Source organism: Bos mutus, chromosome 21, assembly GCF_027580195.1.
Source record: "Bos mutus isolate GX-2022 chromosome 21, NWIPB_WYAK_1.1, whole genome shotgun sequence".
NCBI lineage: Eukaryota > Metazoa > Chordata > Mammalia > Artiodactyla > Bovidae > Bos > Bos mutus.
Window position 1 is genome coordinate 66,624,235 of NC_091637.1, and position 24,018 is coordinate 66,648,252.

General features: G+C 50.2%; 1 protein-coding gene across 2 annotated transcripts in view; it reads right to left on the bottom strand.

Annotated features, from left to right (window-relative positions):
• The window catches only part of CDC42BPB (CDC42 binding protein kinase beta), a 99,202-nt gene that overhangs the window by 51,434 nt on the left and 23,750 nt on the right, over positions 1-24,018 (bottom strand). For both annotated transcript variants that reach the window (XR_011461580.1, XM_070358024.1), the window contains exon 2: positions 4,077-4,168. Coding sequence is in view for 1 of the 2 variants with exons in the window: in XM_070358024.1 (XP_070214125.1) it covers positions 4,077-4,168 (92 nt within the window). In the remaining variant the exon portion in view is untranslated. The remainder of the gene's footprint in view (positions 1-4,076; positions 4,169-24,018) is intronic.

Sequence of the window (24,018 nt, forward strand, 5' to 3'; positions counted from 1 at the left end):
TCCATGGGTTTTCCGGGTGAGAGTACTGGAGTGGGCGCCAGTGCCTTCTCCTGGTCCCATCAAATCTGAAATGAACCCTTCCATTGCTGCACATGAGGTGTGAGGTCTGCACCGTCGTACGGCGCCTCCTACCCTATATAAACAAATCACTCACTCGTTGCCCTAAGTCCCCATCACAAAACCATAAGCAGTGATACTGACCCCTGCACCTGGGCTCTGCTGCCAAGGACTGCCACACACAGGGATAGGACAGAGAGTTACAAAAGCAAACCACTTATTCCCCTGCTTTCTAATCACCACCACACAGCAACATCATCGCAGCGGCCACAGGGGTGACATGCACAGAACACCGCCTGTGCCCGGGCTGTGCGGAGCAGCAGACCCTCTCCCTCAGCTCGCCCTCTCCAGTCCTAGATGATGGCTCCTTCTAATACCGTCACAGGTGTGCCATCTGAGGTGCAGAGCCTCATTCCCACAGGTGAGTGCTGGGAAGGACTGTCTTAGCACAATGGTCACAATTAGATATAATCCTCCCAGAGCCTGCAGAGGGTCGGAGGTACGTGCCCTGCACGGCTGGGCTCCCAGCCAGGGTCCCCTCCGCATGAGTGCCCACAACCACCCTCTGGCCCTCACCCCCTTCACCTCGTCACCGCCACTCCAAGGGCCGCTCCCCTCACACCACACCTAAGCGGCTGTCTGTCCGCTGCCGATTCAGAAATCACTGACCAAACTCACTACAATTCTGAATAAATTAAGAACAACAACAAATGAACATTTAGTGGGCTCTCCAACACGTCTAAGGACAGGAACTCTGAGCACACGCTGTCATCATCTGAGGAGTGTCTATTTCTTCCTGGGAATCAGCTATAATCTGGGTGGGTAAGATATTAAGTGGAGGAAAAAAACCTGCTAGTACTTAGTACAGAAACAGTTTAACCTGGTAAGCAAGGCAGAGCTGCTGACCTTTGAGAAAAAGAACGCGATTCTGAAAACGACAAGCATCAGTGACGACCCAGACCTTACCAGGAACGACACGCAGACCACAAGAGAGCGCGGCTCTCGAGAGGAGCCCTGCCGGGGCACAGAAAGCTTTCAGAGAGCACCCAGGACGGTTCTGATAAAGTACACGCGCACAGAGGCAGGGGAGGAGGGGGAGGGAGCGCAGGCGAGAGCAGCACAGCTATGCCACGATCAAGAAAATGAGATGAAACGCCAACAAAACGGTATCTGAGTAAAGGGCTGGACCGGTCTCTGAACCGCTCTATGCACACAGCTGTTCTCTTAATTTGAACCTGTTTCTAAACAAAGCTTTCACAGCTCTGCTTCTTTAAGTCATCCTAGGAACAAGAGGCAGCAGCGCAGGGTGGCTGGACACGCGGGCTTTGCGTCAGGCACAGGGGTCAGCGCTGCCCCCCACCGCCCACCTGCGGCCAGGCCCCCGCTCTGCGACTCAGCCTCGCACCTTCTCCATGTCCATGAAAGCATGTGAGGCCTGTGGTGCCCAGCACACGGTCACCCTCAGGGACCTGCCGTCACGTCCAAAGCCATGGCCCTGGGCACCGCACCGCGGAAGCTGGGGAGTAAGCCCCCACTGCAGTACAGGGTCGGAAGAACCTCCCGGGCCACTTCTCCACACTGAGGGGAGGACAGAGACGTGTTCAAAGCTCAGCAACAAGCCAACACCCTGAGACTCCAAGCCCTGGCTGAATAATAACCTAGAAATTTCACTGAGCTCTGCTACAATTTTGAGATAAGAGGGACATACTCCACTCCAAGCGGACTCTGCAAGTTCTTTCTACAGGCAGGGCTCTTGAACAGTGCCGCCATGGTGTCAGAGGCACAGGTGCACACACCTGTCTACGCACGGTACACACACCTATCTGTGTACAGCTGCACACACAAGGCGGATCTGCACACAGACTCTCCCCCATCCCTGGCTTGTCACGAGGAAGCAATCATTCAATTAGAACCACGTGTGAAGAACACTCAGGACACAACAATGATTAGGGTATTCCCATTCCCACTATCCGCTGGGTGCTCTGGAGACAGAGGAGCTGAAACGGGGCCACATTTCAGGCACGTGATGACAAGACCACTCCTGGGAGGAACGTCGGTGATGGGAAGGGGAGCCGCAGAGCCCAGAACTCCAGCTGCGCTGGTGAGGGCGGCGCCCGTGTACAGGCGGGCCGACGGACACAGGACGCCTGGCCGGGGGAGCTGGGTGAGGAGGGCTGGTGTGGGGGCCCAGGCCACAGAGCCCAGGAGGGCTGACGATGTACCTCTCACAGAGAAGCTGCTAAACCTGGAGAGGGAGCCAAGGCTGGACTCCAAGGATGCATCTCTCTTGATCCGGGAGGAACTGAAAAGTGATCAACGTTATCTTCTATGAAAATCGGAAACTGACTTTTGCATTAAGTTCTTTGGCAAAAAAGAGCACTGAAGATAACTGTCAAGTCTTCTGGCACAACAACGTCCCCCCTGGTGCTTTTGTTTTCTCCTCCCGAAGGCCATCCCTGTCCTGCCCTGGGGTCTCCTCCTGCCCCCCACCCTGACACCCTACAGGGCTTGCTGTCAGTGTGGAGCTCTGCGTGGCCAGCGCTGTGCCCAGCAGACCACCCCGCTCCTGGCACAGGGGAGACAGTCGGTGGAAGGGTATACTGAACTGAGCTGGGTTTCAGTTTGAAGAGAGATCTGCTGTTTCTCCGTGTAGCTCTCTTTTTCCCTGCTGGGGGAGGGCAGGGCTCCCAGGAGGTGGGGGCTCCGGGGAGAAAGGGGAAGGACTTCTCCGGGAACAGGATGCTCCATACTCACTGGGGAGCTGGTTGCAGAGGAGCAGATGACTGTCGTAACTAGAACCGTTCACCCAGATCTATGCATCTCATGGGGAGGTACACCTCAGTATCTGAAAGCAACAGCCAACGTCCCCGTCCCGCCCCAGCCTATAGCCGGTCGGGGGTCGCCCCGGGTCAGAGCTGCCCCCAGTGGCAGGCCTCCCCCTCCCTCTGCAGCCTGGAGAGATCTGCTCTCAGGTCTTCGGGGGGAGAGGAAGGTATGAGGACGACAGGTCCCCCACAGAGCGTGGGCCGGGGCCTGACGCGAGGCCGGGGGTTTCCACGGAAGAAAAAGAGCGCGACACACAGCCACCCACGTGTATGCCAGCAGGCCAGGCTTTCTCACGCAGGTACTCTGAAGGCGTTTTCATCGCAGCTGTCTCCTTCTGTGTATTCTACTCAAGCCCTGCAGATACAGCAGGGCTGTCCTCAGGTGCTGGCAGCGCAAGAATCATCAAAAATGCTGAGATGTTTTCTAAAACAGATGCCAGTCCGCAGCAGTCATGAGAAGCTCCAGGGCAAAGAAGCCATCTCATTAAACCCTGCTCTGCTTCCTTCCGCGTGTAGTGTGAAGTGTACGCCGTGCACGCAGAGTCACTGGCGAGCAGAGCACACGCGTGGCTGGGACGTGACAGGGCACTTGGCTCACCAACACACACAGCTCCCGGCCCAGGAGCACTGAAGCAAATCTGAAGGAGCGGCATTACTGCCGTTCAGTGAAGGGCCCCCTGCGAACGCACCGGATCCCGGCCCGCTGCTGGGTGCTGAGACAGGAGGTCAGCGGCTCTGGCCCGGGTGCACAGGCTGCTCCCATCTGTACCCCCCCCACACACACAGGCCTGGACTCAACCCCACAAGGACAGACGGGCGGCGGGCAGGCTACCAACAGTGAGCACTGCCGAGACGATCGTTCCTTTTTTCTAAAATGGCTGCCAAGACTTTTTTCAGCTGACAAATGGATAATTTTAAAAACTTACTCTGTCAGAAAGAACTATTCTGGTCCAGACAATATTTAGGGTAATTCACCAGTCACCACCTTTTGTTTTTTTTTTTCTCCTTTTTTTTTTTTTTTTCTCCTTAATTCTATCTTTCAGATTTTATCCACCAAGAACTCTCCAAATGATACCAATAAATTACCTCATCTCAAAAATCAACGTACAGGACCCTGGAAACGCTAGCTAACAGTTGATAGGCAAAACTGAAGGATGGGAGGGAAGGGAAGAGGGAGGAAGAAGCCCAGCTCACCTCACCAAAAGCGCCTCTTCCGATCACTTTAATGATCTCAAAGTCTTCTCGATGAAGCTGCATTTCCTTCACCAGTTGTGTGAACGGTTTTGCTACAAACGAAAAGAAGTCAAATTAACAGTTTACTCTAGTAAGTTGATAACAGATAAAGATTTTATCATTGGGGCATTCTAAGAAGTTATATTTTACTTAGAAGCAGTTTACTTTGTAAATGAATACTTTTTAAAACATGTAATATATCTGTAAGGATTCCCTTGGCAACTCAGTGGTAAAGAATCCACCTGCCAACGTAGGAGAAGTGGGCTCAATCCCTACAGAAGGAAATGGCAGCCCACTCCAGTATGCTTGCCTGGGAAATGCCATGGACAGCCTGTGGGGTTGCAAAGAGTCAGACACAACGTGGCGCCTAACACCAACACTTGAGAAGTCATGGACAGCTGGAGAGTCGGCGAGTACACCAGACTAAGGTGGGCATCCGTACTGGACACGCACTTCAGCATGTGTCATAACAAACACCATCACAACAACGGCCCCCTGGGAAACTCGGGGCAGTGGGGCTCTCCCCCCGAGCAAGCTGTGGACGCTCAACTCTCCCACAGGGCAGCACAGGCCAGCGGACCAGGTCCGTGAGCTCTGGGTGCCAAGAATCAGCCTGCGGGACTCCCGGTAACCACCTTGAGTTGCTGGAGCCCCTGGCGGTGCCGGGGGCAGGCTGGGAACACTGCACCCCGACACGGGCCGCACGCCATTCTCGAGGTTCACTGTGTGATCACCCACGCTTCAGGGAGAAGAAAATGGAGCCAGGTTTCTGTGCAACATGGACTGGGTCAGATAGTGTCTCCCCAACAACCTGTGGATGTGATCTGACTTGGAAGTGCGGTCTCTGCAGATGTCATCAAGCTAAGAGAAGGTCCCAAACAGGAACGGGGTGGGCCCTAAACCCAGCATGACTGGCGCATACAAAAAACCTAAACCAGAGAGATGATGAGGGGAGTCACGTGAAGATGGAGGCACAGAGTCCAGGGGTTCAGCGACAAGCAAGGGGCGCCCCCAACTGCTGCTGCTGCCAGTCGCTGGGAGAGGGAGGGACAGGCTTTCCCCAAGGGCCTGCAGAAGGAGCACGGCCCTGCTGACCCCGACTTGGGACTTCTGGCCCCAGAGCTGTGGGAGAACAGGAACTCTCTTGCTCCTCTGGGGCCCCCAGCTGGTGGTGAGCTGTCAGAGCAGCCCCAGGGCCGGGAGCCCACCGACGCAGGACGCAGCGTGACCGCCGTCCGCCCCGCCCTCGCCTGGCCTGTCACAGTGCTCACACCCTCAGGCCTACAGCCCTGTGTCCGGCCGACCTGGACTTGTTCTCCACAGCTCTCTTTCAGGTCCTCCACGATGACAGCTTCACGAGCACTGCCCTGGGGGAACGTGGGCACACGTATGAAGGTTCTCTCTGGGTTGTCTGTTATAACTGCATGTGCACCTACATTATCTCCCCCCAAATCCTGCAAATCTCATCTCTTCTGGACTTCCAATTGAGCTCCACATTCTTAATCTAACTCAATTATTTTCTCCTTAAGTAGCTGCTTAGTCCACCAAGGTTTGACAAGCAAGGTTTGCTGATCCAAGGAACAAAGAGCAGCAGAAGGTTCTTGGCTCCTGCTGGTAGTAAATTACCACCGCCGCCACTGTAAACACCCATCAGCACTGAGATTAGGGAACAGAACACACCAGGTCTGAATTATGTAGGGGCAAAAAGCAAGGCTAAAGAAAACCCCTGAGCTAGAACTTAAAAGGTCCCCTATGGCGCCTCATGATTTATTTCAAACATCACCCAAAATATCCATTCCCAGGAATCCTCATGGAAATGCAGACTTTCAACAGCCACTGAAGACCATCACCTCTCTCGGCATCTTCTGGGGGAACCACATGGTACCTTCGTTTTACCGTGAAGAAGACACTCCCGGCAAAGCTGACGTGCCCAGCACATCCTCCCCCAGCAGGAGAGCAAGCCTGGGAAGGCGATGCTGCGGCGCTCCTGGGAAGGAGCTGAGCCTCGCGCATGCGGCATGTGCCCGGCAGACACTCCTCCTGGCAGGGCGCGCGGCACTCTGCTGCAAAAACCCCGAAGACTCACGCAGCCTGCTGGCCGCTGTCATAAACGCGCAGGTCCAAAGGCAGTGTTCATGGAGGTCAAAGGCAACTCCACCCCTAACTGTGCTGCAAATCCTTGTAACTTCCCCTGTTCCCATTCCCGCCCTTGATTGTAGACACAGTAAGTGTTCATATAGCTATTTTTCATATTTTGTCTTCAATTTCTCACATTTTTCATGTTTCTAAACCACTCAACTATCATTTTAACAGTTGCATAACATTTCAGTAAGCTGACACACCCACAACTTAAAATTGTGTCTACTTAATGCAGAGGTTAAAGGTTTAATTCTTTAAAATTATTTCCTTATGATGAATAAATTTGCAATAAACTTTTCATACACACAGATTTTTCTTTTTTTTTTTTTAACTATTTTAAGTTAATTTTTAGGATGAAATTCCAGGACTCTCCTCTGGGTGCTAACATTTTATCCTGTTCCTAACCTGCCTTTCACCCCACAATGATGCCTCGTCTCCCTTTGAAATTAAAAGATTCTTTGACGCCTGGTGAGGTAATGTTCTCCCATATCCGGCTGTATGCCCTGGGATGTTAACTATCCATTTATGACATCTGCTCATTGATCTCATGACATCTGCTTCACCCTTTTGAATCAACTGTACTCCAGCACTCTACTTTGGCTTTGTCAGATGTACAACGGTAAACGCCAGGCCTCCACTCTGCTGCCTCTTTTCATCTGAATTGCGCTATTTTTATTTTATAGCAATTATTACTTTTAATAAAACCAACTTCACGTTCCCTGTAATCCTATTATTAGGGCTTAGAAAGTTGTAACTCTTTAATAAAGATCTGATAGTCAACCCTACTTTTGGCTAGACGGTTTCTTACAACAGTCAACCCACCATTCATCTGTCGCTCAGAGCACTCCGGAACCTGGTGTGAAGTGTCTGTCTTGATTGCCAGGGGTGACTATCTATAAGCACGTAAACGGTCCAGGGAAACATCCCGAGTTCTGGGAAACATCACTCCTCCCAAATGGGCAGGAGGCGGCCACGCGGCTGCGGGGACCAGGGAAAGTCCTGGTTTCCTTCCATTCAGGGGAGTCAAGTTCAAAGTGGGACACTGGTAGCCCTGCTACCTTAGAAAAGGCATCTGCTCCTCTGACTAAATTTTCCATAGAACAGGCAAAAAGCCCCTCCTCCTCAGGGACCCATCCGCAGCGAGGGCTGAGGCAGGGGTGCAGGAGGCCCTTGTGGCAGAGGAGCCCCGGGTGGCTTTCTCGGCGTCTCTTCTTTCCGCATCAGCGGTCCTACCTGATGTTCCTCAAGGTGTCCTCTTACTCTCTTGATGGAACCATTTTACTGCTTATGCATTCTACACAGCTCTGAACAACTTCCCTGAAATGCATGAACACGGATTTACAAGGTCCAGCCTGATAAACAGGGGAAGAAACATGGAAACACCCCAAATGAAAGCTTGAAAAGATAAAGGAAGTAAAACTCAAGCAATAGGAAATTAACTAGGTAAAAAATCTAATTTTTAAAATAAAGAGCACTAAAAAGAATCCAGAAGGAAAGTGTCATCTCTGAAGAATCCTAAATATTTTCAAACAGTTCTGAAGACACAGTAAAAATATTACAGTGCTAGGTTAAAAAAACAACCATTGAGACTGCATTAGCTGGAGCCTGAACAGAGAATCACACCAGAGCAGCAGACCCCTGAAACCACAGCAGCACTGAGGCCAGAAACTGCTCTGGCGGGACAGGACCGAGGAAGACAAGGAAAGGGGAAAGAGGCACCTTTCCAACAGGGCGCCAGTGTCAGCGGAGAGACCAGGGGACCCTGCCGTCCGGACCGGGCAGCGTCTAGGGACAGAGCCCACGGGGGTGTTTGAGGAAAACGTAACAGACAAGGCTGGTGGCTAGGTAACCAAAAAGACGGAAGCGCATGGGATTATCATGAAACAGCAGGAGCAGGAAGCAGCCGATACACCCGGGGACCAGGAGACCCACGGGGAGAAGCAGGACTGGTGAGGCCGGGCACAGGGCTCCGCACTCGGGACTCGGAGGGTGGGCGGCGGCTGGGGCTGGCTGCCAGCGTCTCTGAGCACAAAGGCAGGTTGTAGGGGCTGGAGGCCCGCAAGCTGAGAGGGACACTGGCCAGCTGCTGCTGAGGTCTCTGCAAGCGTGGGAAAACACCCAAACCGGGGCCGCGGCCCACGACCGGAAGACACTTCCTGCCAGGAGGAAGTTGGGGGCCAGGTGTCCCCTGCAGAGGTGAGCCCAGATTCAACTCTGAAACTCGGGAAGGAGTCTCAGCTGTGCGGAGCATTCTGCCCAGGGTTCACAAATGCCCCTGGAAGGAAGAGGAGCCGGCAGGAAGCTGCCAGGCCATTCTCCCTCCTCCAGCCCTCTCCGTCTCCCTCCGGTGCGCCCTGGGCAGAGCCCAACAAGGAGCAGGTTTAGAGCCCAAACTGGGTGATACTGGGGTGAGGAAGACATCCGTGCGGGGGACATGGTAACAGCAGGGACAGGGGGCTTGTTACACACGGAAAGCCTCATGCCCTCAGTGACCAGCCCCAGGACAATGGGAGCCAGGGTCACGACTGTCAGAAAAGGGAGAACAAAGGTCCTGCAGTACTGGATTAGCAGTGGAGGCAGCAGGGAGAACTCATGGCTTTCAATGTGTGGACGTAATGGCTGTACACACACACCCACCCCCACCCCCCCCCACACACACACCCCCACACACACACAACCCCCCACACACACACACACCCACACCCACCCCCCCACACACACACCCCCCCGCTCTGTCTCCATGGAGGGCCAGGAGGCAGCATCACCTCAACAAGAAGCATCATTAGGGAAAGATCTTGGTTTCTAAACACCATTCTCCAGCTAAGGAACCTCCAGCTAAGGGCTCCTCCGTCGATTCCAGAGCTGGGTCAGGCAAGCACAGGTGAGCCTGGAGCCCCCTGTTGTGCCCAAAAGTAAGCAAGCACTCGAATGAGAGTGAATGGAAACAGTCACAGATCATCCCGCCCATTAAATAAAACAAGGTTAGGAATACACATGGATAATAAATTCATCAAGAAGTTTTAAAATCTGATGAGAAATGGGATATTTACAGTTTTAAAGTACATCCAAAAAAAATAAATAAATAAAATAAAGTACATCCAAACGGATACCAATGGATCAAACAGAGAAACAGTGACCTCACAGTGCAGCCTGGCCGACACGCCGCCGACCCGGGGATCGGAGTGAGACTGCGCCACCCAGGGGACACAACGAGAATCACCGAGTTCTGTACCCTGAATTCAATCGCGAGGACACAGGACGGAAGCCTAAGCTGTGGAGACAGTCCAGGAAATGACTGGCTTACAGAGGGCTCAGCTGTGACAGTTAGGCGAGGCCAGGCACATCCCCAGCGAGGGAGGGACAGGACGGAAGTGCAGGGCTGGGATCTCAGCCCCTCTGCTGCGGGAGAAGGCGGGACGGCGGGCCTGGGGGAGTGCAGTGCTACAGTCCTGATCTGGGGGTGCAGACTACGGGGTCCAGGGAACACACACTCAACTCAACCTTCGGGGGGGGTTATGTAAGCAACTCACCCTCAAGTTGTTGAGGGAATTCTTTATACCGCTATCTGCAGCTTTTCTGTAAGTTTGAGACTGTTTCCAAAAAATTTAACCTCTTTTTAAAGATCATCAGCTGGTATCTGGAAAGCGGGTGCGGCTGTGGGGCAGGCGGGGGTGGGGGGGCCGCCTCCCACCACGAGACGGAGCACAGTTGAGGCTGACGATGCTGCACCGGGTCACGCTCTGGAAGAGCACTGCCTGCGACGTGGGCGGAGCAGGGGAGACTCCAGGGCGAGTGGGGGGGGGGCAGTGATGGACTCTGCTGCAGAGTCGGAGACAGAGACGAGACCAAACGCACTGTTCTCACAAGAGTCTACTGCTGTTTCATGTTTTCAAACAAGAGTCTCACTTCAGAGCAGCCAGCTGACCCCAGGGTGGCTTCCTATTGGGAGGAAACTGGAGCTCACTGGGAGGGAGCCGGGCAGCAGCATTTTGAAGGCTGCTCCACTGACTGACTAAGCCTAGAGCTCCGCTGCTCCTCAGAATACAAGACCAGGATTCTATGAGCTGTGCCCAATGGGGAGCAAGCAGCTTGTCATGACACTCTTAAAACAGACAGGTTGCAAAGCAAAATCACAGCAACCAAAACACCATTAGGGATTCATTTTAAACATAATTTATATTAAGATTCTCTCCAAAGTCAGATATTATGGGTAGCTTGAAGAAAACAGATTCATTATAATGCTTAAGATAACATTTGCTTTTTCACAGTAATAATGAACCCGTAGATTCTGAAGTAAAACAACACAAATACTCCAAACCTTAGAAAGAGTAAGGTGACCTCTCCTCTCATGCCAGCAACCGGCAAACACAGGAGGGCCCCTGCACTGAGGCAGTGCCGCGGGCACGGGCTGGCCGGCCCGTGGGGACCCTCGCTCAGCGACTGCTGGGGTGGGCACCACTTGGAGCCCCACCCCACACGCATGGTGACCTGCAGCTGCGGCCTGAGACGCCCCCAAGAGCCCACCCCATCAGGCAGTGACAAAGCCACCACCCCACCCTCCGGTGCTGGCCTGCATGCACCCTCCAGCCCCCAGCACCATCTTCTCCCAAACCAGCACCGTCCCAGCACTTCCCTGCTGCAGACTCTTGAACATCCGTCAACAGAGCTTGCCGCCGCCCCTCCCCCACAACACCCCGTGCGCCCCTCCCCCTCAGTTCCACGACACCCACCTTTCAGTGCCTCGGGCCTGAATGTGGTGTTCCGAAGCAGGGCCCTGTGAGGGGTACCCCGCCCCCCACAAGTGGAACACAAGGGAACCAGCAAACACAGCTGCCTCAGCAACCAGTCTTCAGGAAAGGTGACCATCTCCACTGGGAGCGCCTTTATTTTTTTTCTAAGAATACATTCAACAACTTGGGATATTTTCCAGCAAAAAAGACAGAATAAAGCTTAGCCCTTAGACAGCTAAACCTTGATTAGGAAAAAAATTTTCCTATTCTCTTCATTCTACAATCTAAGACTCTTTCACAGAACTTCTCATGATTCTAAAGGGCAATGAATCAATCAACCAAGCAACGACAACCACTGGCAAATGTGAGGTCCCAACTGCAAGGGAAAACGGGGATTCCCATGTTCCCTCTAAACAGAGACTGGCTTTACCAGGAAGGACTGGGGCAGAGGGAGACACTTTAGCTGAAATTGACTCAAAATGTGAAATGAGAAACTGATGCCCCACCCTCTGGTTTGTTTATCTAGAGAGGAAAGAGCAGACCAACTGGAAGGGGTGCCTGGAGGGGCGGCCTGGTGTCGCAGGGTGGGGCATGCTGGGCCCCCACCCCCGGGCCCGGCCTGAGCCCCGTGGCACTCACACCCGGGGAACTGGCAACGGCCTCTCAGATCACCCAGTCCAAACAGTACACGTACTGGGGAGGAAACACGAGCCCAAGGGCCAGGAGACACGCAGAGGATGCAAGGGGCAGCTCTGCTTCCTTTGCGAACAGTCAGCCCCAATCCTGGGGAGGTCCGTTGGCTCCGGGGAGCTCATGCTTCCCAGACAGAGTGAAGTCTGTCCCCACAGCACAGATCCGACACCCCAATGGGAGTCACACCTGTCCCAGAGTTTGTGGAAAATGTGCTTATGTTACATTAAATGGACTTTACTTGTTGTAGCAACGATGATCTTTTGTTAAATGACAGAATACTATACTTCATAAGAAGCTGAGAAAGTGGAAGCTTCCAAGAAACCCTGTTAACTCCCAAATAAAAGTTCTCCAACCATGAACTCTTCAGATAAGCTGATAATCAGGGACTACAATACTGTGAAGTGAACACACATTAATTTTAACCTAAGGCAGTGTAAGATTTTAGAGGACTGAGAAGGAAGTCCTTTAATGCTCTGACTCAGAAGACAAGTAAGGTTCAGACTGAGTCAGTGAAAATCTGAGAAGCAGGGGTGGGGAAGGGGTGGGAGGCCACAGTGAGTCAACAGAAAACCAGGAAAAATCTCATTCCAACTGCCTGCTGTCATGTGAAGGCGGCGAGCCTTCCCAGACTGACCCTGGGGTCAGTCACGTGACCCTGCATCCTTGCCTCCACTCCAGAGTTGATGGACTGCTTTCCTCAATTCCTCTTCATGTGGTCCCTCTTGCTTTGACATCACTGCAATAAAATCCTGCTGCCTCACTGACAGGCATCACTCAGAACTGCCTGCCTTCCTGCTTGCAGCTCCCAGTCAAGGAGGCCGTGACTCTGAGACTACGAAGTCTTCCCCGAGCGAGCGCCACGGCCCTGTCCTTTAGGGTTCCTTTGTCAAAGCAAAGACCTGTGTAAAGTGAGTGACCTTCACAACACAAATCTCTTTTCTAAAGCCAGATCCCTTGAGGATGTGAATACAAATATATGTTTTGTTAAAAAAAAAAAAAAAAAAAATCCCAGTGTACAATGCCACGTTATGAAAAAGCCAACTGTCATACACAGGTTCCCCCCTACCCAAAAGAGAGTGCTCCCAGGAAATCTTCCCTGGGGCTTCCCCGATGGCTCAGATGGTAAAGAATTTGCCTGCCATGTAGGACACTGGGCTCAACCCCTGGGTGGGGAAGATCCCCTTGGAGAAGGGAATGGAAATCTTTCCTAAGCTGAGATGCCATCGCCTCAGGACACGTCTGCTAAGTGATCCACAGAGACGATGCAGAGACACTCACAGACACTGCAGAGCTGGGGGGCTCCTGGGGAGGGAGCCTGGCGGGGCCCCCTCACTGCTGGGGGTGCTGCCTCAATAAATGGTGCTCTGCAACACAAACACTCTTTAGTATTTTCACTTTCTGACTTTTTTTCCTAAGCATGAAAACTGTCCTAGAATTTCTCTTCGTTACCAAGAACAGGTACTAATGTAGGTCCTGCACAAAAACCTAATTTTTGACGAGCAGGGAACACTTGTGCACATGTTGCAAAAATGTGACCTAAGAACAAGAGACGACTGCACGATGCTTCGATGGGTGGACCATGCAGACTGTGCACGTCCAGGCCCTTCCATCTGAGCCATAGTCATCCTGGCCACCTACCTGCTAAATTTAAGAAAAAGAAAATTCAGGAGTACAGAATGAATAGTGGGTAACCAGCTGGCGGGGGAGGGGGAAGCTCGCTGAAGATCACTCTCCCGTCACTCAGTGGAATGCACACCCATGTGGCCAGGCCAACTCCAACCACTGTGGGTCCAGGGGTGAAGCCCCAACAGCACAGGCCGCTGCAGGAGCCTGGCAGACTCACAAGGCATCCCCGAGCTTGTCTCCTCCCCTGCAGACCGAGAGTAAGAGTGCGCACCCAAGGAGTTACAGGAGCGTGAGACCCAATCCACCCACAAAGCTGTCAGCACCGGGCCAGCACACGGCGCATTCTCACTGCTCGGGAGCTCTGCCATTACTACTGGGTGACACGTCTCTTTTTGTTTTTGTTTATATGTCATATTTACCAACAGGTCCCCTGGACTGCAAGGGGATCAAACCAGCCAATCCTAAAAGAAATCAATCCTGAATATTCAACTGGAAGAACTGATGCTGAAGCTCCAATACTTTGGCCGCCCAATGCAAAGAGCCGACTCATTGGAAAAGACCCTGATGCTGGGAAAGACTGAAGGCAAAAGGAGAAGAGGGCAACAGAGGATGAGATGGTTGGATGGTAACACCGACTCAATGGACATGAGTTTGAGCAAGCTCCGGGAGACACTGAGGACAGAGGAGCCTGGCGTGCTGCAGTCCATGGGGTCATACAGAGCTGGACATGGCTTAGTAACTGAACAACTACAACCAGCAAATCAACAAATGATGCCACCGCCTACATTATCCTAGAATCCAGCTATATTACCAACCAAGAAGGTACACGCATTATGAACAAGCTCTACCAGGCAGGTTACATGTAGAAGACTCCTGGGTAGCACTCAGTAACTGCCACTGAGCAGCCCTGCAAACCAAGTACTCCAAGAGGGCCCTACACAGCCCTGGAGGATGGTCTCCAGGAGAAGGGTGTGATGCGACTCACAGGCACGCCTTACCCAGCAGTGCTGCCATGGAGCGGAGCTGCCACGTTAGTGGAGGGAGGGCAACTTCACCCGCAAGGTCCAGACCACCGACAGCGCCCTTCTGCCTCCCCCACCCCCAGGGAACTAGCGTCGCTGACCCCCCACTTTAATCAGCTTTTCTATTGCCCGCACTGGACACAGCACAGCAGCTCTGACTCGTGGGAGGCGTGGCAGAACCTTCTGACTGCTGTAATGACCTTCACATCTCCACACACGTGACTTACTTTCCTTCAGTTTAAGAATCTATTTCTAAACCTAAAACACAAAGGGTCACTAAAGTTAAACTTCTGCCTGAGGCAGAGACCGATAGGCCCCTGGGTCAGGGCTTTCAGCCGCTGTCAGCTTCCCAGACCTGCTCAAAGGCTCGGCATTAATCACAGTATGGTGACCAGCAAAATGCAGGTGCTGCAGACAGGCCTGAAGGAGCACAGCGGGTACGTCGCCCTTCTGCTTTATGGGGAAAATGGGACAAAAACCTTTCAAGAGATTTGTATTTTTTTCTGCAGTAAATAGAATTTCTGATATAAAAGTTTTAGCTCTCTTTCTGTTCTGTTTGACCTCATTTTGGTAAGACAGGTAGAGGGCAGAGAAGAGGGCGAAGTCTACAGGAAGCGTCACTGTGAAACAGGACCCCACCGACTCAGACTTTCCTAGCATGTCCTCGGCTGAGCCAGCGGCCGAATGGCCATTGAACGGCAGCCCTGAGTGGGCGCCAGACCTGGGCAGGTATGGGCTGAGCCCCACGCCCGCCGCCCCACAAGCCTGGCAGCCTCACCGTGTCCTATGAGCGAGAGGAGTGTGGATCTGCACCCTCACCCGAGAGCTTCTCAAAGCCAAAGCCGGCGCAGCGCCTCAGGCCTGGGTCTTCTCAGGGCCCTGCGGTCAGGTTTCCGGGGCTGGTGGGAGCGCTGTCTCGCCCTTCTGTGTCGTAGATAATCCAGCGGAAGAAAAACGAGGCGCCAGCTAGAAGCTTAGGAGGTGCTAGGGCCGAGTCAGGAGGGTCAGTTCTAGTAATCTTCCCCAAGAGACCACCCAAGCTACCTTCTGGCTTTGGGGGATACACTGGAAAAACAGATATAAATGGAGAAAAGCTTTAGGTTTTGTTACCCTTTAATGTACCCCATTCCAGAATTTAACTCAAAAAGTTTTCACAATTTAACATAATCAGGGAAACAGAGAATAGACTGTGGTTGCCAAGGGGGAAGGGGCTGGGAGAGGGCTGGCCTGGGAGCTTGGGATCAGCAAATGCAAACTATTCCGTACAGGATGGACAGACAGTGAGGTCCTCCTGTACAGCACAGGGAACTAGACTCACCATCCTGGGACAAGCCATAACGGAAAAGAAGGTGGGCGATTAATAAATATCTATTTAATGGACTCTGATTTTGCGATGTGTAAACAAAGCCCTTTGGGTTCTTACTGGTTAGGTGGTAGCCACTGTATCACCAGAGCAGGGACAACAGCCTTTACAAAGGACCGCGCCCACTACTTGCAGAGAACGACACTAAGCGGCGTGAATACACCTGTGAACAAAAATCCCTAACGTCATCAAGCTTACATTTTAGTGGAATAAGACAGAAAAGAAAAAACACGTATAAGGAACAAGTAGATGATACAGAAAATAGTAAACCCTTTGGATTAAAAAAAAAAAAAAGGCAGGGAAAATGGGAGTGTGGTGGGGCAGGGAGATTCACATACAGCTCGCAGGGTGACAGTGGTCTCAACAGTCGGATCCTGGTTGTATTCTGAAGGTAGACCCGACAGGATTTCCTGCTGGACTAGATGTCCGGGAGAATTATCCAAGGCGTGGCCTAAGCAAGCAGGAGGAGGGAGCTGCCTCGGATGAGGCGCTCGAACCAAGGGGTGAGCTGCTGTGTCCAGCGGGCGCTCTGAGGTGGCCGCTGCAAGTGTGGATTCTGGAGAGACCAGGCTGGGGGTGGGAACTGGGGTCTTGGGACCCAACTGCATCAGGGTCAGGAGCCTGGACGAGGCCCCGGGGAGTCAGTGGGGCAAAGGAGGAGAGCAAGGACGGAGCCCAGGGAGCTCTGGGAGGAGGAGGACAGGCCAAGAGAAGGAAGCAGCGGGAGCCTGGGGGAGCGGCCAGCATGGGCGCAGGAAGCCAGGACTCCAACCTGAGGCTGAGAACTAAGGGCCACCAGCGGCCCTGACTAAGGTCTGAGGGGGCAGCAGTCTGATTAAACTTAGGCTGCGAATGGGGAAGCGGGAGTGAAGATACAGAACAGACAACTCCACAGAGCTTGCTGCTTTAAAGAAAAAAAACGGGGGGAGGGGAGCCTAGTTTAAATGTCTGACTTCATTTTCACCAAATGTTTTGTTAAGGAACGAGGGGAGCTCCCTGTGATCCAGTGGTTAGGACTCTGTGCTCTCACTGCCAAGGCCAGGGGTCCAGTTCCTGGTGGGGATCCTAAGATCCCTCAGGCCATATCCCCACTCATCTTGGAGTGGGGGGAAAGTCCGTCTACTCCAAACCCGTGCTGGCATCACAATGACCACCTAGCCCACCAGCATGGGGCTGGGGTGAGTATTACTGACGTATCAGAGATTGTAAACAAAAAGTTCATTTTCACTGGCTTGGCATGACTCTAGGTTACAAAGATCAATGTCTCAAGCTCCCACCATAGCAACCCACAGAACACAGCGATTTCTTTAAAACGAACTCAACGGCCCAGGATGCGTCTCTGGCCCAGGATGCGTCTCTGGCTAGCGCCAGAGCCTGGCAGTGCCCTTCCCGGATAGGCCTGCTAGCCTGCGTCAGGCTCCTGCCCAGGCACCCTCCCGAGAGCCTTGGGGGAGAAACGAGTGATTTTACAAATTGTTTTTCTTCAGTTTTTCCTGTTCGATCTCCGGGTCGGGAAGATCCCCTAGAGAAGGAAATGGCAACCCACTCCAGTATTCTTGCCTGGAAAAATCCCATGGACAGAGAAGTCTGGGCTACAGTTCACAGGGTCACAGAGTCGTGTGGGAACCACGACTGAGCTATTACCACCACCCACGGAGACAGAAGGCAGCACCGAGTGCACCCTGTGGTGACAGATGACGCCCTGCAGGTCACCTGGTCAGGAGGCGGAACACGCCCAGGATGAGACGCCCTCCAAGGGCGAGGCCGTCACCAGGAAGAGGGATCAGGAAATGAGCTGAGTGCTGTGCGGAGCAGGAAGAGAAATCCCTGATTCCTCACCCTTTCCCAGCACAAAGCCAGACCCGCCGCCCTCCCACGCACTGACAACTGGGCGGCGACCCGCAGGCAGGAAGAAGGTGTGAGCAGGACAAGGAGGGGGGTGTCTGCAGCTCTTCCTCCCAGGATGCGTCGGATTCACAAAGCCCGCCAGACTGAGACAGGAGGACACAGGAGCTCAAAGCTCCCACCCCCAGAACCCTGTACCAGAGCGAGTCCTCATTCGCTCTTCCTGGCCCCCAACTCCCAGCCTTGCTGGCACATTCCTAGAAGACACTGCTCTTTAACAAAGGACGTTGATAAAAAATACTATCTGGGAAAAAAAGGGCAACTAAGAAGGAGTGGGAAGAGTGAAATAATAAGTTTGCAAATCACCAGCAAATTGATACACTGAAAAGAAGGCAACTTATTTTCAGTAATCAGTCATTTGGGGGAACTTTTAGCAACCAAAAATATCCACTGGCATTCCGTTATGATTACATCAAACTTACGGCATGGTTCAATTTAAGAAACCTAAGAACATAAAATCTTGACTTAATACTTTAAATTTGTCTTTTACTCTCTCTTGCACCCCAAATAGTTTATAAAATCATCACCACTTTCTGAACATCTACATACGTTTCAAGAATTTCATAAAATAGTCTCTAAAACCTGCAGGATAGATACCATCTGCTTCTGATTAAAAAAAAAAAACTGAAAACACAAAGCCCAAGTTCATATAAATATACAGCATTTTTATCCCCTTGTTATTTATCTTTATTTCCCACATAAGTGACTCTTCATGTTTCATAAACATTAAAAATTTTCAATTTTAAAAATCAAAGGAAAAAATTAACTCCACTATTTTTGCTGTTCTTAACTTAATCATTGAGTAGGTAGCATTTTATCAAAATTTTGTGTACTATTGCTGGCAATTCAGAAAAGCCTGGTTTTCTTTCTGTACAGGAAAGCAATAGCTGCTTCTAATTTCGTGATTAGTAAAGCTTCTGAGGAACTAACAGTCAATGGTAGCCAGTATCATCTTAGGTGAAAGCGAACTGTCTCATTCAAATTCTTTGAAAACTGGTAATCCAAGTAAACAATTCTTTCACTATCCTCTAAACAGAGTATTTGATTTATTGTCCTTCCATTCCCCCATTTGTGTATCTCTTAAGTTAACATACCCTATGACCTAGTTAGTTACATCTACCAAAAAGATACAAGAATTTCCACAGCAGCTTTATTTATAACCCTCAAAAACTGAAAGCAACCCAGATGTCCGCTAACAGGGGAATGGAGAATAATCTGTGATAACAGGTTGTTACTATAATAATAATGATTTAACAATATTATATTATTTATAATATATAATATACAATAATCCTATTCCTGCAGTGCAATACTTCTCATCAAGAAGAAAGAGTGACCCGCTGCGGCACACAGCACTGATGTACCTCGAAGGCAGAGCGGGACGCTCAAGAAGTCAGACACAGGGCTTCCCTGGTGGCTCATTGGTAAAAAAAAAAAAAAAAAAAAACCCGCTTGTCAATGCAGGAGACACGGGTTTGATCCCCGCCTTGGGAAGATCCCATATGTCACGGAGCAGCTAAGCCGGTGTGCCATGACTCCTGAGCCTGGGCTCTAGAGCCCGGGCACCGCAGCTACCGAAGCCTGCACACCTAGAGCCCGTGCTCCACGGTGAGAAGTCACTGCCAGGAGCCCAGGGGCCGCCACTGGGGAGCAGCCCCCCCCGCCCCGCTCCAACCAGAGAAGGCCTGAGAGCATCAAGGAAGACCCAGCACAGCCAAAAATAAAGCACACACTATGATTTTTAAAAAAAGACACACGTCAGACACAAAATACTCAATTTCATTGTATGAAGCTCAAAACAGACACAACTTCAAGAAAACTCAAAGGGTTGAAAGAAGTCTCTTCAACCAATGGTGCAGGACAGTGGACAACCACACGCAGGAAAACAACTGTACTCCTACCTCAGACCAAAGACGAAAACCAACTAAGGATGCTAAGAGTGGGTCAAAAACCTAAAGTAAGAGCTAAAACTATCAACCTCTTAGGGAAAAAATGCTATAAACCTCTGTGACCTTGGATTAGGCAATGAATTTTTGAAAGCACAAGTGAGAAAATATTTTAAAATTTTAATTAGGCTTCATCAAAACTAAAAATGTATGCTTCCAGTCCTAAGATGAATAAGTACTCTGGTGCAATGTACAACATTATAAATATAACTAACATTGCTGTACATTATATATGCAAGATGTTAAGAGTAAATCCTTTTTTAAAATCTTTTCAAGTTTAAGGTGCAGAGAGTAATGATCGGACTTACATACAGTGTGAAATGATGACTGTAACAGGTTTAGTAAATATCCATCATCTCATGGACATCTCAGTGACAGACTTTCTTTTCTTGGGCTCCAAAATCACTGCAGATGGTAACTGCAGCCATGAAGTTAAAAGACACTTGCTCCTTGGAAGGAAAGTTATGATAAACCTAGACAGTGTATTAAACCGCTGAGACATCACTTTGCTGACAAAGGTCCTTAAAGCTATGTTTTTTCCAGTAGTTACGTATGGATGTGAGAGTTAGACCATAAAGAAGGCTGAGCGCCGAAGAACTGATGCTTTTGAACTGTGGTGTTGGAGCAGACTCCTGAGAGTCCCGTGCACTGAAAGGAGATCAAACCAGTCAATCCTAAAGGAAATCAGTCCTGAATATTGGAAGGACTGATGCTGAAGCTGAAGCTCCAGTACTTTGGCCACCTGATACGAAGAACTGAGTCATTGGAGAAGATCCTGATGCTGGGAAAGATTGAAGGCAGGAGGAGAAGGGAATGACAGAGGATAAGATGGTTGGATGGCATTACCAACTCAAGGACATGAATCTGAGCAAACTACGGGAAACAGTAGAGAGAGGAGCCTGGCATGCTGCAGTCTAGGGGTTTGCAAAGAGTAGGACATGACTTAACAGGTGAGTGACAACAATCATCTCATACAGACAGGACATTAAACAAATTTTTTAAAATGTACTTTTCCCTGTGATGAGAACTCTTAGGATACACACTGCTGCTAAGTCGCTTCAGTCGTGTCCGACTGTGTGTGACCCCATAGACGGCAGTCCACCAGGCTCCCCAGTCCCTGGGATTCTCCAGGCAAGAACACTGGAGTGGGTTGCCATTTCCTTCTCCAATGCATGAAAGTGAGAAGTGAAAGTGAAGTCGCTCAGTCGTGTCCGACTCTTAGCGACCCCATGGACTGCAGCCTACCAGGCTCCTCCATCCATGGGATTTTCCAGGCAAGAGTACTGGAGTGGGGTGCCATTGCCTTCTCTGCTTAGAATACATAATTACACATAATTACTGACTATATTTCCCATACTGTTCATTTCATACCCGTGACTCATTTATTTTGTAACTGAAAGTTTGTGCCTCTTTATCATATTATAAGGAAAATTTCTTTTCTGTTTCTTTAATTGGATAAATGTGGTCTGTCCATACAACGGAATATTAGTAAGCCATAAAAAAGAAATGTTGATATACACTACAACATTGATGACTCCTACAAATGTTATGCTAAGTGAAAGAAGCCAGTTTCAAAAACCACGTGTTTTATGATTCCATTTATATGAAATGCCTGGAACAGGCAAACCCATGGAGACAGAAAGTAGACTACTAGCTGCCGAGGGCCAGGGGCAGGGGGATGGGGAGTGACTACTAATGGGTATAGCGTTTCTCTGAGGGGTGATGAAAATGTTCTAGAATTAGGCAGTGGTGATGGTTGTACAACTCTGTGAATATAAAAAAAAGAAAAAAACACCAAATTGTATACACATGAAAAAAATAAACTTTGAAAAAAAACCCGGGCATTAACTAACGTGTGATGCAGGTCACACAGTGCTCCCCACTCTGGGGAAGAGTCGTACACTGAGGGGTGAAGAGGGCACAGCAGAGCCTGTGTGGGTCCCTGACTCATTCATTCATTCATTCACAAGGTATTAGGGATATTTAAGGAAACTACTGGGATTTCCCTAGTTAAGGATCTACCTTCCAGTGCAGGGGACGTGGATTCAGTCCTGGGTTGGGGAACTAAGATCCCACGTGCCGAGGGGAAACTGAGCCACTGCCTGCCATGACCAGAGAGCTTGTGCACTGCAACAAAGACCCAGTGCAGCCAAAAAAAAAAAAAATTACTGAGATGAAGCAGACAGTGACTGACAGCATGCACTTGAGCTAAGACTTAGATGCCCCACTGGTGTTGCAGGATGTGTGATCCGAGCCCCGGCTTCCTCAATGGCAAATTAGGGATAATGCAGGACTGAGGATTATCAGGAGAATTACGAGAGCCATGGACGGAGACCATGAGCTCAGTGTCTCCAGACTCGGGTCCCTATACTCGTGTGTGATCGCAGGCTCACCAGAGAAGACTCACTGTGCCCCCCACCTCGACTCTCCTCCCAGGGTGAGCCCACGCCCAGGGAGGTGTCCTGGGCCCCGCCTGCCTTGCTGCATCAAGCCCCGCCCGGCCCCACGGCACTGCCTGCTCCGCTCTGCTCTGCTAAGGGCCACTCCCTGCCCGGCCCTGAGGAAGAGCCCCTGAGCGCTGACCCAGGCTGAATAAAGCAGAATCTACTGCTTCCAAGAAGGCTTTCCCAACACCACCGTGTAACCCTCTTTATACTCTGTACTGGTGGTCTGTGCATATGTCGTGGACTCTCCTGTCTGGGCGCAAGTGTGTGGAATTCTTGGTTAACAGGAGTGTTATTTATTCTTAAACTCATACAACTGAAAACAACAGAAAAACAAATTTATGTCACGGTTCTAAAAAAAAATTTCTAGCACACGTCCTGAGACCAACAGGACATGTTATTTAAGCTCCTAAACTTTCTCCACCTAAACAACATCAGTGTTCATAACAACTGTACAGAGCTGAATACTAAATGATCCAAGTCCAATCTGACAAAGTCTCTGAGTTGCAAGGAGTACTGTGGTGTTAAAAAAAAAAAAAAAAAAAAAGTTAAATCTTTTCACAGGTAATCTTCTCTTATCCAAAATTCGTTTAAGCTGTTTACCACACTTAGTGACTAGTTTTGTATATTTTTACACAAGGAATAACTATCTCTGGAAGGAAAATAAGTGTTTTTACCAAAAATTATATGCATCTTCCAGAACCGAATCCTATGTGAGACATCTCAGGAGACAAAATTACGGTAGCCTGAAGCCCCCCGTGGCCAGACATGAAGAACAAAAACATTCAAAACAGCAATGGTAACTTGCCCAGCAACTGCAGCCGTTAACCTACTCTCAAGGCAACTGCTTCTGAACCAGAGGAAGAACCAAGCAAGCAGCCCTCCGAGCAACGAACTCACTTCCCTTCCCACAGCGGGAAATGAGGAGCGGCCGGCCCCTCCGCCTGCCCCGGCGGCTTTGACCTCTCACCGGCTGTCACCCACCTCAGTCCCACACAGGCCTGTGCTTCTGGGTGCTCAAGGCAGTTTCAACACCTTTGCCCTGCAAGGTTAAGATGGAAACCGTGCATTTTCAAAATGCTCATGAATGTACAGAAGAACAAAGTTGTGTGATTTTTTTTTTTTTTTAAGAAGCTTGTTTAAGGAGAAGTTGTATTTTACATGTGACAAAAATAGCTTCACTCATGTTCAGTACTGTTCATTTGAACATCAACAATTAGATGTGTCCACGACTGGACGCCACACTATCTGCACTGAATTATCTGATGAACCTAGGCATTTGAGGCACTTTTTATTTTTTTTTAATTTTTATTTTTTAACTTTACAGTATTGTATTAGTTTTGCCAAATATCGAAATGAATCTGCCACAGGTATACATGTGTTCCCCATCCTGAACCCTCCTCCCTCCTCCCTCCCCATACCCTACCTCTGGGTCGTCCCAGTGCACCAGCCCCAAGCATCCAGTATCATGCATCGAACCTGGACTGGCGACTCGTTTCATACATGATATTATACATGTTTCAATGCCATTCTCCCAAATCTCCCCACCCTCTCCCTCTCCCACAGAGTCCATAAGACTGATCTATACATCAGTGTCTCTTTTGCTGTCTCGTACACAGGGTTATTGTTACCATATTTCTAAATTCCATATATATGCGTTAGTATACTGTATTGGTGTTTTTCTTTCTGGCTTACTTCACTCTGTATAATAGGTTCCAGTTTCATCCATCTCATTAAAACTGATTCAAATGCATTCTTTTTAATGGCTGAGTAATACTCCATTGTGTATATGTACCACAGCTTGCTTATCCATTCATCTGCTGATGGGCATCTAGGTTGCTTCCATGTCCTGGCTATTATAAACAGTGCTGTGATGAACATTGGGGTACACGTGTCTCTTTTGATTCTGGTTTCCTCAGTGTGTATGCCCAGCAGTGGGATTTCTGGATCATAAGGCAAACGTAAGACCAGAAACTATAAAACTTCTAGAGGAGCACATAGGCAAAACACTCTCCGACATACATCACAGCAGGAT